At 38.9% G+C, this 15,393-nt stretch overlaps 1 protein-coding gene across 2 annotated transcripts in view; it reads left to right on the top strand.

Moving 5' to 3' along the window:
* Positions 1–15,393, top strand: part of CCDC6 (coiled-coil domain containing 6) — a 75,421-nt gene that overhangs the window by 38,433 nt on the left and 21,595 nt on the right. For both annotated transcript variants that reach the window (XM_065408756.1, XM_065408757.1), the window contains 2 exons: positions 7,000–7,128; positions 15,188–15,291. In XM_065408756.1, coding sequence (XP_065264828.1) covers positions 7,000–7,128; positions 15,188–15,291 — 233 coding nt within the window. The remainder of the gene's footprint in view (positions 1–6,999; positions 7,129–15,187; positions 15,292–15,393) is intronic.

The raw sequence follows: 15,393 nt of genomic DNA on the forward strand, positions 1-15,393 counted from the left end.
CTTCCATCTTTATTTGAATTGTGCAACCATAATGTTGCATTGCCATAGCCCAAGATTTTCAAAAATAGGAACCTACAGTGTTCATAATTAGGTTCCTCAATGTCTGATATTCAAAAGTGGTGGGCAGCTCCCACTGAAGCCAACCTATTTTCCATATAAGAAAAACTAATACCAATCATGTTCACAAACAGTGAATTTTGTTTAGTTAATTTTGATAGGCAGGTTTCCAGCTGTCATTAACTTCATTGCCTATTACACTTAAAAATAGGACACGTTATTTTAAGCTACACTGCACCATCTCTGGTTTGAGAGCAGCTTTAAGTTTCCTACTACATGAAGTGTAGTAGGCTAGGCTTGTTGCAATCTCCAGAGCGAGGTAAGGGAGCAAAGGTCACGTGTACTTGTTCAGGGATACTGCACACATGTGGCTGAGAGGTGTTGTCATGAGAAGATATATAAATAGGAAAAAAAGACCCCTAAATAGTGAACTGGCATCTTTCCTCTTCCATATGGGGCTTCTGTGCTTCAGACAGAATCCTTCCTGTCTCAGACAATGATCCTATTTTGGATGGGACTTCCATTGGAGGCTGTCAGACTTCCGATTAAGTCCATAAAGAGAGTCTCTCCTCTCTCTGTTTTGGGAATAAACACCTGAACTTGGGTGCCCATCCTAATCTGAAATGATAGGAGCTCTGATCGCAACATTGAGCTGACCTGGAGTTGAACTTTCTCAAATTAAAGCTAACGTGTTCCCAAGCAGTTTTGGTTAATTGAGAAATATAAGATAAACTGATGTACGTGAAAGAATTTTAGATGTCACAGGGAGGCCTTGTGATATATTCTGCTAACCCAGGTAGAATTCTTGGCCTCTTATTTTTTCAAGCTATCAACATTCTGCTGCCAAGAAAAAATTGCTGCCACATTATGCAATTGCCGAACAGTTGGCAGAGTGATTTTTTTTTTTTCATGTTACCTGAACTGTTGCATTGTTGAATCTTTGTTTTTCACATTGGAAGGGACTTAAACACTGCATTGAGTGGCATCTGGAAAGAGCTCCTAGAATGTTTCTACTACATTTTAAATGTGACAGCTGACTACCAAAGCACGAACTACAGCTCTCCCATTAGTAGTTTCATAAGAATTTCCCAGTTCAGCATGCTATTATTCATTGCAGTTATAAAACACAATAAAATTGCATTAATTTTTCAACTGTTATAAAATTGATTTTGAAACATTTTTATTACTTGCTTGCTTGATTGTAAATATATACACACTTGCACTTATAATAAGAGAAGCAGATAATTTACCAAGGATGCCTATCCTTCTTAGACTATGCTTTCTGCTGTAGTGTGGCATAGCACGGTTTGCTAATGTATGTTTTAAAATGGTTGATATTAGCCTTTAGTAAAACTTGTATGCTTATTTATTGGGCTTATAGAAGCACTGTGTTCAATTAGGTTTATGCAACACAGCATTTGGTTCTGCTGGGCAAAATGCTGCATATGCACAATGAGATAAAATACCACCTCAGCAGACATCTTGGAATGAAGTACGGTATATACTCGTTCATAAGCTGAATTTTTTTTTTTTTTTAGTAAAAAAGGAAAACATCAGAGAAGGGGGTTGCCTTGGGAAAGGTGGGACACAGCCCCTCCCCCCAACAGAGGGGGCAAGGAGAGGCAGCAGAGCCAGAAGGGAAGAGGCGGCCGCCCGGCCCGCTGGAGCACGCTGCAGCCATCCGGCCTGGCCCACTGGAGCACGCTGCGGCTGTCCGGCCCGGCCAGGCCCGCTGGAGCACGCTGCAGCCGCCCCGCCTGCCGGAGCACGCTGTGGCCATGACACTTGGCCCTGCCCGCCAGAGCAGGCTGCGGCCAGGCCAGAGACATCTTCCTGGGCCCGCCACAGCTAAGGTGGGAAGGGATGGGACGGGGAGAGTGTGGGGGTCCTGGGCTAGGGGTGGGGTCATGTGAGGGGTGGTCACACAGGTTACTCCCCTGACCCCCAGCTTCTCCCTCCTCCTCTCCCCCCCCAAAAAAAAATTCCCCACCAGTTGCTGTCCCAGCCCGTCAGGGTAAGCAGCTGGTGGGCCGGGACACTTTGTTTACTTAGGTTTACCTCCATGCCTGTGGACGCTCGAGGTAAACACACTGCCAAAGTTTGCTGATCCCTGAATTATAGGGTCAGCTTATGAATGGGTCATAAAATTTTTCCATTTTTACTTATGCGTCTTGGGGGGGTCGGCTTATAAACGAACCGGCTTATGATCGAGTATATACGGGACATCCTTCATTATCTGAAAAATGGATTTTAGTGACACAACCACCTCACTAATAACTATTTTTACAGCCCTTGTTTTAAATTAAATGTCTTGTATTTATGATTTTTATTTGATCGGGTTCTGCTGACAAGCCAAGTCTTTGAAAAGTTTGGAAACATAGGATTCAGGAAAAAGAACAGGAGTACTTGTAGCACCTTAGAGACTAACAAATTTATTTCAGCATAAGCTTTCGTGGGCTGCAGCTCACTTCTTCAGATGGAACTCTATGCATCTGAAGAAGTGAGCTGCAGCCCACGAAATTTGTTAGTCTCTAAGGTGCCACAAGTACTCCTGTTCTTTTTGCGGATACAGACTAACACGGCTGCTACTTTGAAACCTGTCATAGGACTCTGTTAAAATTAACTATTCATTTGAGAATTATGATAACTTTTTTTGCATAACTCCATTAGATATGCTTGGTATAGGATTTGTTATTGCAAGTTTTTCCTTGCATTCACTTGTTACACCTTTTGAGATTTCATGGAATATATTTTGAAAATTTTGAAAATTAAGCTTGCATGTAACAGGTTGCCCAAAGGGATAATTTAGTTTTTTTTTACTTACAAACTCATTTATCCTTTTGACTCTCTACATTTAAAAATTAGTGAGATTCTGCTTTGTCAGTATCCTTTACCAATATTGTACTATTTGCTAGTTGTTCTAAGTTTGGTGTATCTCACATGATGACTTGTGGATAATGTTAAAGGGGACACCATCAAGTGAATAGGCATAATTTGTGTATTCGGGCAAACTAAGTGGGCAATAAAAATAGATTTGATATCTGACTCTTCTTCTTGACAGTCCTTTTGAAAATAATATATCTTGTAAAAACAAGCTGCTAACCCCATTCAAATGTCATATTAACTCCAAGATGCAAATGAAATAATTCATTGCATACAGAATGGGTATCATTTACCTGATGGCATCTGGGAACAAAGCCTATGTAGCTTCTCAGTTTCAGAAAGATCTTTTTAAAATCCAAATAGATTATATCTGTGGTTGAAGACACTAGACAAACTGAATAAAATCTAGATTTTTGTAGTCTATTGGAACTGCATCAGTAGGAAATAAGACTAATTATTTCCACAAGAGTCAAATGTATTTGAATGGAAAATGCATTTGAATTCAAGAAACTCATAAGATAACAGGATCACAATAAAGAGCAAAAATTAATTTTGCCCTGAATCATCAGCCAAGGGTAACTCACAAACCAAAGGCGTTGACAGTCGACTACTTTTTATTTACACGTACATCAATTTTATATTTGCTACTGTATTTTGGGAGCATTTCTGATGCTTTCTGTCACTGCACAGCTTTCTTTTTAGCAGTCTGGCCATATAAATTGCTTGCAGTCTTAAATTTATCCCAAGCCTGCCCATCTTTTTACCTTGCTGCCTTTTTAAAACGCCCATTTCCTACACCACTTAATATTTTCATCTTTGAGACAATGTTATGTAGCTGACATTTCCAGTTACCAAGTGCATATTTTTTACCCTTCTCTTCAAATCACAGCTGTCTATGTATTTATAAGCAACCATCACTAAAACCTAAGTGCTGCACATATAATTAAAAGCACAGTGTCTGTCTGAAAATACTCCACCCCTCCCTTAATGCACTGTTTACTTAAGTGGATGTTTTCTTTATGTCAGTGAGAGATTTAGCCATGCCAGCCTGCAGCTGTTATTGGGGGAAAGCGAGATTGAAATATCAGCATTATTAACTATTTCACTGCTGATCAAAGCAAGTAAGAAAGGAGAGGGATGATCTGCACAATCTGAGGGTGACATCTCACTTTGTCATGAGAGTTTGGTGTCTGGGAGAGTACCACCACTAGTTTTCTGCCATACTTTGTCTTGTGGAATCAAAAGAACAAAGAGGAGAAGAGCTCCAGGAAGTTGCTTTGGAGTCCACCAAAGAGGTCAGAATCCTGCAGAACCCAGCATGGCAAGTCCTTACCATTTTTTCTCACATGGGCAATGCTTTCTTCTGTGCTCCTCAGGTACTCAGCTTTCTGATGTGCTTCATACATTTGAGTCAAGTAGAAAAGAAAGCATTCCTGTGGCTGGAGCGCTGTTGGCTTTGCCGAAAATCAGATGGAGCCATTGGAGTTCTGATCAGCACAACCTTGTGCTTTGGCTGCAGTGTGCTCACACTGCTAAGATCGGATTTAATGGGTCCTACAATAGGTACAGCATAAGTGAGTGAGCCTCATCATTTCCTCTGATGCAGATTCCACACCCAAGCATTAAGCAACCATGACGTGATGAGCCAGATTATGCAGCTGCAGCTAAACTTGATTAAATAATAAATGTTTCTGGTTCATGTCATTGATTAGGTTAGTTTTTGAACAACCTTTATGATTTTATTTGTCTGATTCGCTGCTGATGTTAACAGTCCCTAATCACACACTTGACATTAAGCATCAGTGTAGTGTAGACTCACTTTATATCAACAGAAGGGTTTTCTGTTGGTGTAGGAACATCACCTCCCCAAATGAAGTTAGCTATATTCATGGAAGCCCTCTTCCATTGACATAACCCATGGTGTAGATGCAGCCATGTCAGCAGCACTACATTGGTCAAGGATGTGGGTTTATTTTCACATCCTGATTAAAGTAATTATGCCAATATAACATTTCATTGTAGGCCTGGCCTAAGACTTTTTGGTCATGTACTTCTTCATACAGTTATTAATTCACTAACTAAAAGTTAACCTGATTATCAGCAGCTGGCTTTGGTATTAATTTTCATGAGAGAATGAGTCCAGTTGTTTTTTTTTAATTAGAGTGAATTTTAAATTGATAAAAGTGAAAAACTTGCATTATCTTGAGCTAGGCACTGCTGTGCAAGGTTTATGTGCATTTTTGTTATTGCTCTGGTCCCTCATGTTACAGTCTTAATTCTCTCTTCTGAAAATTCTAGTCATACCATATTTTTGGGAGTGATGTAGGGTGGGTATTTAAGGTGAGCATGAAGATGTGACCATCAGAGGCAGGATTTAAATTCTGGTCTACAAAGGTATAAGACTAGGGAATGGTATACTTTTGATATTGAAATTACAAATTGGTTTTTTTCTTAGAAAGTTACCTCTGTTTTAATGTTACGCTACATAACAGCATTTCTCAGTTTTCATACAACTTGTAATATTCGAATTGCATGCATTTTAAGAGAGATCTGGTGGTGAATGAGAGAAAAAGTTAAATATTCGTGCTGCTTGTTCAAGCCATGTACGTAGGTGCGATGTCAATAGTCACAACTTTTAGTGGTGAAACAGGCAAACTATTGGAAAAGGTCTGAGTACCTCAGGGATCAGCATTGAGCCTTTTCTTGTTTATCCTCATCCGGATACCCTCACAAGAAACATAGTGAAAGAGGCGTCTTGGTGCATGCTGTTTGCAGATGATATTGTTCTATGCAGTGAGGAGAAAGATGCTCTAGAAAAGGATCTGGAAAAAGGGGAGATGTGTTGGACAGACCTGGCCTCAAAATAAGTATAGGAAAAAGAGTAGGTGGTATGTAATTTTAATAATGTGAACAATGAAGAATTATCCTTGAAACTAGATGGGCAGACAGTATCGAAAAGGCAAAGTTTCAAGTATCTGCGTTCCAGAATCTGGGGAAATGTAGGACGAAATTAGAGCTAGGATAATAAATGCATGGCTCAAATGGAAAGAGAAGTGGTGTAGTATGTGACAAGAAGATACCAGTAAGATTGAGAGTCTATAAAAGAATAGTCCATCCAGCTTTAGTATATGATGCTTAATGTGGGCAACAAAGAAACATGACTGAATGATCTGTTCCAGAGAAATGTGAATGTTGAGGTGGATGAATGGGATAAGCAAGAAAGACCCCAGAAGGAATGTGTGTGTTAGGGTACGTCTATACTACCCACCGTATTGGCGGGTAGTGTTCGATGTATCGGGGATCGATTTATCGCGTCTCGTCTAGATGCGATAAATTGATCCCCGAATCGGCGCCCGTACTCCACCTCGGCAGGAGGAGTAAGCGGAGTCGACGGGGGAGCCGCAGCGGTCGACTCGCCGCCGTGAGGACGGCCAGGTAAGTCGAACTAAGATACTTCGACTTCAGCTATGTGAATTGTGTAGCTGAAGTTGCGTATCTTAGTTCAAACTCCCCCGTTAGTGTAGCCCAGGCCTTAGACATGTTCAAAGTACCGGTAACATCCATAAACAAAAAAAATGGGAGTGTAGGCTCAAATGGTTTGGTCATGTCAAGTACCGTCCTGACAACTATGTGAGTAAGAGTCCAACAGATCAAGATTGAAGGAAAAAGAGGCTGACTCAAGAATTTGTGGGATGTCATAAAGAAAGACATGGTGAGATGACATGGCACTGAACAGAGCACTTTGGATGGAGAGGGCTCCAAGAGCTGACCCCATTTGATGGGATTAATGCAAGAGAGAAGATTTTTGTCTTTGCTAAATATTGGGAAATTTAAGCTACTTTCATCTGTTTTATATATTAAGCATAATTTAAAATGTTGATCTTAAAAAGTGTGGTGTATATTTTCAAGTCTTCTAATGAGAGTTGAATACAGCCAGTAGAGAAGACTTTAATATCCAGAAAGAATAAATGTGGTGTTGCTTATAGTCCTGTGTAATCTGCTTTGTAGTCTTTTATAATTATGCATTGAAATATTTTCATATGTATCTTGAATTTTTAGCTACAGCATGAGAAGGCTGAACTGGAGCAGCATTTAGAGCAGGAACAGGAGTTTCAAGTGAACAAGCTGATGAAGAAAATTAAAAAACTGGAAAACGATACTATTTCTAAGCAGCTCACTTTGGAGCAGGTAAACTATTTCCTGTTCTTTGAAATAAAGTGTTTATCCTAGAGAACAACTTCTGTTCAGATTTTTTTCACTGGGGGGAAAAGTGATTTAAAAATACATAAATGTTTTAGGCTCCAAATTTGACCCATTTCTTAAAATCTGTAATTTAGCTGGAGGTCATTGTTCAGTTTTTAATGTTTTGGGATAGGAAAAAGTGTTATCAGGAATATTCAAAGGAAATAGCTGGTAGGTTTATTTTGTGATGATTATGGTAAATTATTTAATCTTGTGCTTCAGACTGCCTGTTTGTATAATAGTGCTTCACAGGGCTGTTACAAGGTTTGTAAAGTACATTCGCCTTTTGTTCATTGAGAAATACTGGTGTTGCCACCACCATTATAACATATTAGCTCACCTGTACCCACATACAAGTACTTGAAACGGTACACAGGTGTTTACAATGAAGCAAGGAAGAGCACAAAATGATAAAATAACAATTGAGTAAAACATAGCTTAGTCCCACATGGTTTTACCTTAAAAACAGATGTATTTTTGTTGTTCAGCAGCCACATTTCAAACACCACATCTCTCCCCTCAGTGTATGTTCTTATACTGGAGAAGTTTGCACATCAGTCTGTCCACTGCCTCAGCAGTATCTCCCACACTTAATGCAACTGAAAGACCACATTAAAAAAAAATCATTTGTTTGAAAGTTACCCCCCATATTTCCAAATCCACTTACCTCAACATAATGCTCCAGCATCCACTTTATGACCCTGCTTATTTCCCATCCTGTAGGAGTGATACACACCTGAGGGGCCACATTGGAAAGGAGGAGTGTCTTCCCTCCAGACCTGGATGGTCCTATCTCTGTATCCTAGAAGGAAACATTAGAAAAAGTAACTTAGAAAAAAGAAAAACAGCAATAACAAAATTAATATTGAACTATAGACTATATAAATGACAAAATCATTTCTCTGCCAGCACTCTCACCTAGAGGTGCTAATACTGTGTCTAGCACTTAACCTCTAGGCTCATAAGCAGACTGGTAATGGAGCTGATGCAAGCTGCTGCTCTTCACCACATATTAGACACTGTCTCTAACAATGGATATGCTATCCCCACCTGACACATGATGGCCCATGGATAGGGAAAATGGAGTCTCTGCTTCACACAGGGAATAGTTCAGTATAGCAGAAGAAACTCCTGCTTCATCCTGGCTTTGTGCAAGGATTCAGGGAAGTAGACTGAAAAGCTGTACACTCCCAAAGTGGCTTGGACGTGAGGACTCCCAGAGCAACGGCAGGCATATCATTATCCTCATGCATGATACTAGATAATGAAACTGTCAACAAAGTGGGAGAAATTATACCCAAAATGCAAAACATAAATAGACTAAATAGAGAATTATCACTTTGATTTTTAGTAATCAAGTTTATGGGATTTTATTATATACTATTGAAAAGATTTCAAATGATTTGGGAGTTCTCTGTAATGTTGGGATGGAGTGATTTTTAAATCATTCGATTTTTTGTAATTAATTTAAATTGAGGCTCTGTAAAACTAATTGGAAAATGTGTGCTGTCGCAATTTTAGATGAAAACTTTAATGAATTAAATTATAAACTTTTAAAAATACTTTTCCGGATAGGGTATCTTTTGAATTTTACAACACTGCTAGAGGCAAAAATCAAAATACGGGAAATGGAAGTCCTGATCTTGCAAATACTTAAGCAGGTATACTTGATTCACATTTACTGTACTTCAGTGGGACTACTCTGTTTAAAATTAAGCATGGACATTGCATCATTAGGGAGCTAAACTGTTCTTATTAAACTTCTTGTGGCATAAAGCTGTCACTTCAAAACCAAAAGCTTCACACTGAAAAGTTATTTCTACTTTCAGTATATTAACAAAATTACTGTGAACTTTTTATAAAGATAGGCCAGACTTTTCCAACCCATATTTAGGCACCTAATTGTGGCATTTTCAAAAGCACCTAGTGACTTAAAAGCACATGTCCCATTGACTTCACAAGGCAAACCCTGATGAAGCATAGCCTGGCCAGAGGATTTCAGCTTTCTTGATTTATGGAAATTGAGCATATTGGAAGGGAATGTTGACTGAAAATATATCAGAGGCTATTTGCTAATCAAGTTGTTTGAATTTGTGGTCTTCTCACAATACAAGGCCCTAGACTTGGCTTTTTCAGCATAGAAGAGCATTTTAAATGTGAGACTAGTAGAATTCCAGATTTTACATGGATGGGGTTTTTTCTACTAGTAACTGGAAAACTAATGAAAGTATCACACATCTACTTTAGAAACAGAACATTATAAAATGGGATGAAAGTAAAGAATTCTCATGTAATTAAAAAATCGAATTTAAATAAGTATTTTTTTAATTTAAACATTGATTTTAATTATTTTAACCATGATTTTATCCCCCCTAGTTTATTTTGCACTTTGAACATGTCAAATACTATATATACTAAATATTATTCTGTTAAATGTGGATTATACTTAAATGTGGATTTATTGAAGGATCTGAGGAATAGAAAATTAGGCGGATGTAGTACCTGACAAAATCACGACAATCAAAATCTGGAAACAAACGTTAAACTGAAGTAACTCTCTTAGCCACAAGGTGGTGGTGGTGGCCACTTAGAACTAAAGTGCAGACAAACTGAACTGAAATATTATGCTGTTTTACAACCTTTGAAATATCAGTGCAAATAGTGTCTGTAAATTTCTTGTGTGTTGGAGCTGTGTTGGTCCCAGGATGTTGGAGAGACAAGGTGGGTGAGGTAATGTGTAGTATTGGGCTAATGTTTGTTGCTGAGAGAGACAAGCTTTGAAGCTTACACAGAACTCTTCCTCGGGTCCTGAAATAGAACTCTTTGTAAACCTAAAAGCTAGTCTCTCTTGCCAACAGACGTTGGTTCAGTAAAAGGCATTACTTCATTCACCTTGTCTCTGTAAATTCATTAGCATTTGTGATGTTACTGTGTATCTTGGGCAGACAGCTTGGTTAAAAGCTAAAAGGGCTGTGTTCTTACTGTGCTGTCCTCCAGTTTTCTTGTACTTAGGTACCTGGCATAATGCACTAATTTTATGTCTGTGCAAAGTTTTGAGTCAAAGATAGATGGCCAATTGTCTTTGGATTTCCTTGCTTCTATGAGTTTGGTGTGTTAAAGTTTTGTTTATATAATTTTCTCTTTTCAGTATGGTAAAATAAATCCCAAGTTCCTTTAAACCCCCTACAGTGCATATTCACTTTCTTCCCTCTTTTTTTTTTTTAAGTTAAGGAGATGAGTTGCAACAATACTTAACTCATCTGTTACTATTATGTTAATGCTTAGAGACCCCAATTGAGATTGTAACCCCATTGTGCTACAACCTGTATACGCATGTGATAAGAAACAGTCAAAAGGAAAGAAAGGGGAAATATACAGGTGGAGATTTTAAGGCAGAGAGAGAGAATGATTTCCCCAGAGTTACATAGGTGTGGCAGACTGAATATTTGAATAAGACTGCCTTGATGTTGATGTTATGCTTGAGGAGGAGGAAGGATGATTTTAAGGAATGGTTTCAAACTATTGTGGAGACAATATGTGTTAACATCAGAGGCTACATTGCTTGCAGTGTTGAGGTTCTACGGGATCCAACACTGTCATAGATTCTCAGGTAGTATCAGTGACCCACAGTATCTTCTATTGCACGTGACTAAGTTCTCTCTAGTGCAGAACTTCCAGTGATCATTCATGCCTTCATTGCTTCCAGATTTGAGTACTATAGTGTGCTCTGTTTGTGGCACAGGTGTCAAAGCCAGTAGGCCAGGGCAACCCACTCCAGGGATAATCCACTCTGACAGTTGTTTCTGCAGTTCATTTTTGTTTTCCCTTGTGTTTCTGAATTTTACCTGATGTAGTTCTTTGTCTTAAGGCAGATAGCTGGAAACAATAGATCTGAGAGATTTTAACTCTGGTTCAGACATTACACCCTAAAGCATAACAGCACAATTTGAAACTCTGGCAATTTCATTAGCTGGATATTTTAGCTAAAATGAACTGTAATGTGCTTCTCCATTGTTGATGCAGTGATACAGGATGAAGTGGCTGTCAGTTTGCCATCCAAGTGCTATAGTCTGCTGTTGTGATTGCAGTACTAGTTGTGGCCTCTTACTGTTTCTTCTTTCAGCTGCTTCCCTAATGAGCAAAGCAGAGGGCAGCTAGAAGAGATGCAGTTGGGGAGATAAGTAGGACTTTAGCTAACAGTAGAATCTGGTGCTACAACCACCTCTTTAACCTGTAGTTCTTGAAAGAAGAGAGAACAGGTTTTGATGCTTAAGAAGGAAGGTTACTCTTTGGGGCCAGCAATATGGTAAGGTGTGAAGTGGAAAGGGGATGGATGAAGCCCAGAGGTAGAGTTGAGATGCTGGGGGAACAGTAAGTTCAAGTCCTGAGACAAAGGAAAAGCATAGAAAAGAAAGAACAATATGCACAAATATGGAGTTTTGAGGGGGATATAGGTTGAAAAACAAAGAGAGGAGGATGGATGGTGAAGAAAAACAAAGTGCAGAAATTATTGCGGTCCTAAAAATACCATTTTCCCATTATAGAATGCTGAATATAACTAAGTTTGAGAGCCTAAGGACCACATTCTATCACCTGTGTCTATGCAGATTTCCATTGACATCAGTGGGAATTTTCCTATTAATCTGAGGGTAGTGTACAATCTTAACCGGGTAGCCACAGCCCCTTGCCCTTAATTTAAAATGTAACTAGTCCCTGCCAAACTCATTATGTAGATACTGACTTTAGTCTGTGCTTGAAGTCCACTTGGAAGCTCCTTAGTGCAGAACACAGCTGCCTGCGAAGAGCTGCAAAAGGATCTCTCAAAACTAGGTGACTGGGCAACAAAATGGCAGATGAAATTCAGTGTCGATAAATGCGAAGTAATGCATGTTGGAAAATATTATCCCAACTATACATATAAAGTGATGGGGTCTAAATTGGCTGTTACCACTCAAGAAAGAGATCTTGGAGTCATTGTGGATAGTTCTCTGAAAACATCCACTCAATTTGCAGTGGCAGTCAAAAAGGCGAAGAGAATGTTGGGAATCATTAATTAAGGGATAGATAATAAGGCAGAACATATCATATTGCCTCTGTATAAATCCATGGTACGCCCACATCTTGAGTACTGTGTGCAGATGTGGTCACTCCATCTCAAAAAATATATATTGGAATTGGAAAAGGTTCAGAAAAGGGCAACAAAAATGAGTAGGGGTATGAAACGGCTTCCATCTGAGGAGTTATTAATATGACTGGGACTTTTCAGCTTGGAAAAGAGATGACTAAGGGAGGATATGATAGAGGTCTATAAAATCAAGACTGGTGTGGAGAAAGTAAATAAGGAAGTGTTATTTACTCCTTCTCATAACACAAGAACTACGGATCACCAAAGGAAATTAATAGGCAGCAGGTGGTTTAAAACAAACAAAAGGAAGTATTTTTTCACAATACGCACAGTCAACCTGTGGAACTCCTTGCCGAGAGGATGTTGTGAAGGCCAAGACTATAACCGGGTTCAAAAAAGAACTAGATAAGTTCATGGAGGATAGGTCCATCAATGGCTATTAGCCAGGATCAGCAGGGATGGTGTCCCTAGCCTCTGTTTGCCAGGGCATGGACCACTTGATGATTACCTGTTCATTCCCTTTGGAGCACCTGACGTTGGCCAGTGTCAAAAGACAGGATACTGGGCTAGATGGACCTTTGGTCTGACCCAATATTGCTGTTCTTATGTACATCCCATTACAGCATTTAAGATCTGTAAGGAGATATTTGCTTTCCATACCTATATTTGAACACTTTGTGCTGCTGCAGGTGCAGTAGTGGCAGTGGGACTTCCATGGTTGAGGACCCTCGCTTCTGGAGTTCACTCCACTTGGGAGTCCATCAGAGCCCGTCTCTTGATCTTCAGGGCATGATGCAAGGCTAATTTATTTTTAGTGTCTGATGGAATCTGAGTTTGTTGGCAATTGTTGATTGACTGAAGAAAATTTATATTACTTTGTTTTTCTCACGTAAGCTTTTTTGAGTTGTGCTAGATTGTACCTGAAATGTAAAAGCGATTAAAAGAAGAGTTCAGATGTGATTAATGTAATCTGAATTGTATGAATTAAGTGATGCAGAGACCACTGTACTACAACAGCTGATCTGTAGTCATCCCCTATCATCAGGTAATCATAGAATCATAGGATTGGAAGGGACCTCAAAAGGTCATCTGGTCCGCTCCCCTGTACGCATGGCAGAACTAAGTATTATCTAGACCATCCCTGACAGGTGTTTGTCTAACCTGATCTTAAAAATCTCCAATGATGGAGATTCAGCAATCTCCCTAGGCAATTTATTCTGGTGCTTAACCACCCTGACAGTTGGGAAGTTTTTCCTAATGTCCAATCTAAACTTCCCTCTATGTACCTTCATGGTGTAGTAAAAATGTGTGTGGTGGTAGTTTTGGGGGTAGGGAGGAGTGAATTCTCAGAGTGTCCTGTACTCTTCCAAGCACTGGTGAGATGAATTGGCTAAAGAGCGAAGTATAAATTTCCTTAACTATTAATCTAGAATCTCAATTCAAAAGCGCTTTTTTAAATTAAAAAATAACTGTCTGGATTAAAGATTCTGTCACACAAGTGCAAAGGAAAGGCTTATTAGTTCTTCCTTCAGTTTTTTTACTTCCTTTAACTGATGATAGAGATATTTGTCATTTAAAAAAAAAGTCATGATTTGAGTGCAATAGTCTTTTCATTTGCAGTAACTAATCTTTTACTCAGTTTCGATGAAAAAACTTGTACATGAACCAAAAACTCGTATTTGGAAGGTAAACTGTTTCATGAAGCACTTCAATATCTAATTTTGCTTTGGTATCTGGATTAATTTATTAATAATCACAATTCACTTGTCTTAGAGGAAGGGTGCACTGTATGTAAGGGCTAAAGCACAGGTCTGAGATTCAGGAGATCTGGATTCAATTTCTGACTCAGCCATAAATAAGCAGAATGGCTGTGAGCAAATCGTAATCTCTGTTCCTCAGTTTTCCCATTTGTAAAATGAGAGAATTTATTTCCCCATTAGGTGTGGTGGTGGTATCTGGTTGGTTTGAGATCGACAGATGGAAAGTGGTGTAGAAGGGCAAAGTATTAAACCCTTTTAGCCTAAGTACATTTCATTATTGTTACTTTTATCTTCAGAGCTTCTGAACTTTGATGTCTTCACAGTTACAACTGTACTTGTTGAACTTGCAATGCATTCTCACCCAGAACTGACTACTGTCCAGCTTCTTTTGGGATATTTTGATGTGCGTTTTTTTCCTATTTTCTGGTAGTTAATACTTGAATCAGTAATGGTTACTAGTCTTTTAATAGCCACTGGATAACTGAGAAGCTCTATGAACCCTTGTTTCTTCTGGCTTTAGAATTTGGTTCTATAACATTGTTATCTAAAAATAGAGAGACCACTTTTCTTCATTGCTCGCTGCGTTTACCTGTGATGCACACAACTTGCCTCTCATGTCAAGCAAACTTAAACCTCTGTAGTGTCAAATTTTGTTGTTTAATTCTCCACTTTAATTTTTTTTTAAAATTACCCATAAGAATAATTATATATATAGTAGATGTGTAAGCATGTGAATACATTGTCAATGTAAATTACTGTGACACATGCAATGAGTGGTGTCTCTGCTAGGACCTATCCTTTCACTTGCTGGCCACACTGCAGCTCGATGACCAGGTATGGAAAAAGACAGAGCAACCCAAACCTGCGAATGAGAGGTTCTGTTTAGAAGGGGTCTATGTAGGGAGAAAAGGCAATGTACACCAAAGGCAGTTTATGTACCTGTATTGATGTGGTTCCATGATCTCCATTTACTTTGACACTATTCTACTATTTGTTTGAATGAACCTACAGTTTCCCCCCCAAAATTTAGCAATAGGCTGAATATTAAACTTTCCAGAATAAAAATCTTAAACAGTAAAGTCAATTCCCATCTCTTTCACCAAACAATTTTCTTCCTCAGCTAAGACGAGAGAAGATTGACCTTGAAAATACATTGGAACAAGAACAAGAAGCACTAGTGAATCGTCTCTGGAAGAGGATGGATAAACTTGAAGCAGAGAAACGGTTTGTCTTGTCATGTGTTCATTATTATAGATACACCATTTAATATTTAATTCATCGCAAGAGGCTTGTTTGATCTGCCAAAGGCGCAGAAGTTACAATATT

The sequence above is a fragment of the Emys orbicularis genome, chromosome 7, assembly GCF_028017835.1.
Source record: "Emys orbicularis isolate rEmyOrb1 chromosome 7, rEmyOrb1.hap1, whole genome shotgun sequence".
NCBI lineage: Eukaryota > Metazoa > Chordata > Testudines > Emydidae > Emys > Emys orbicularis.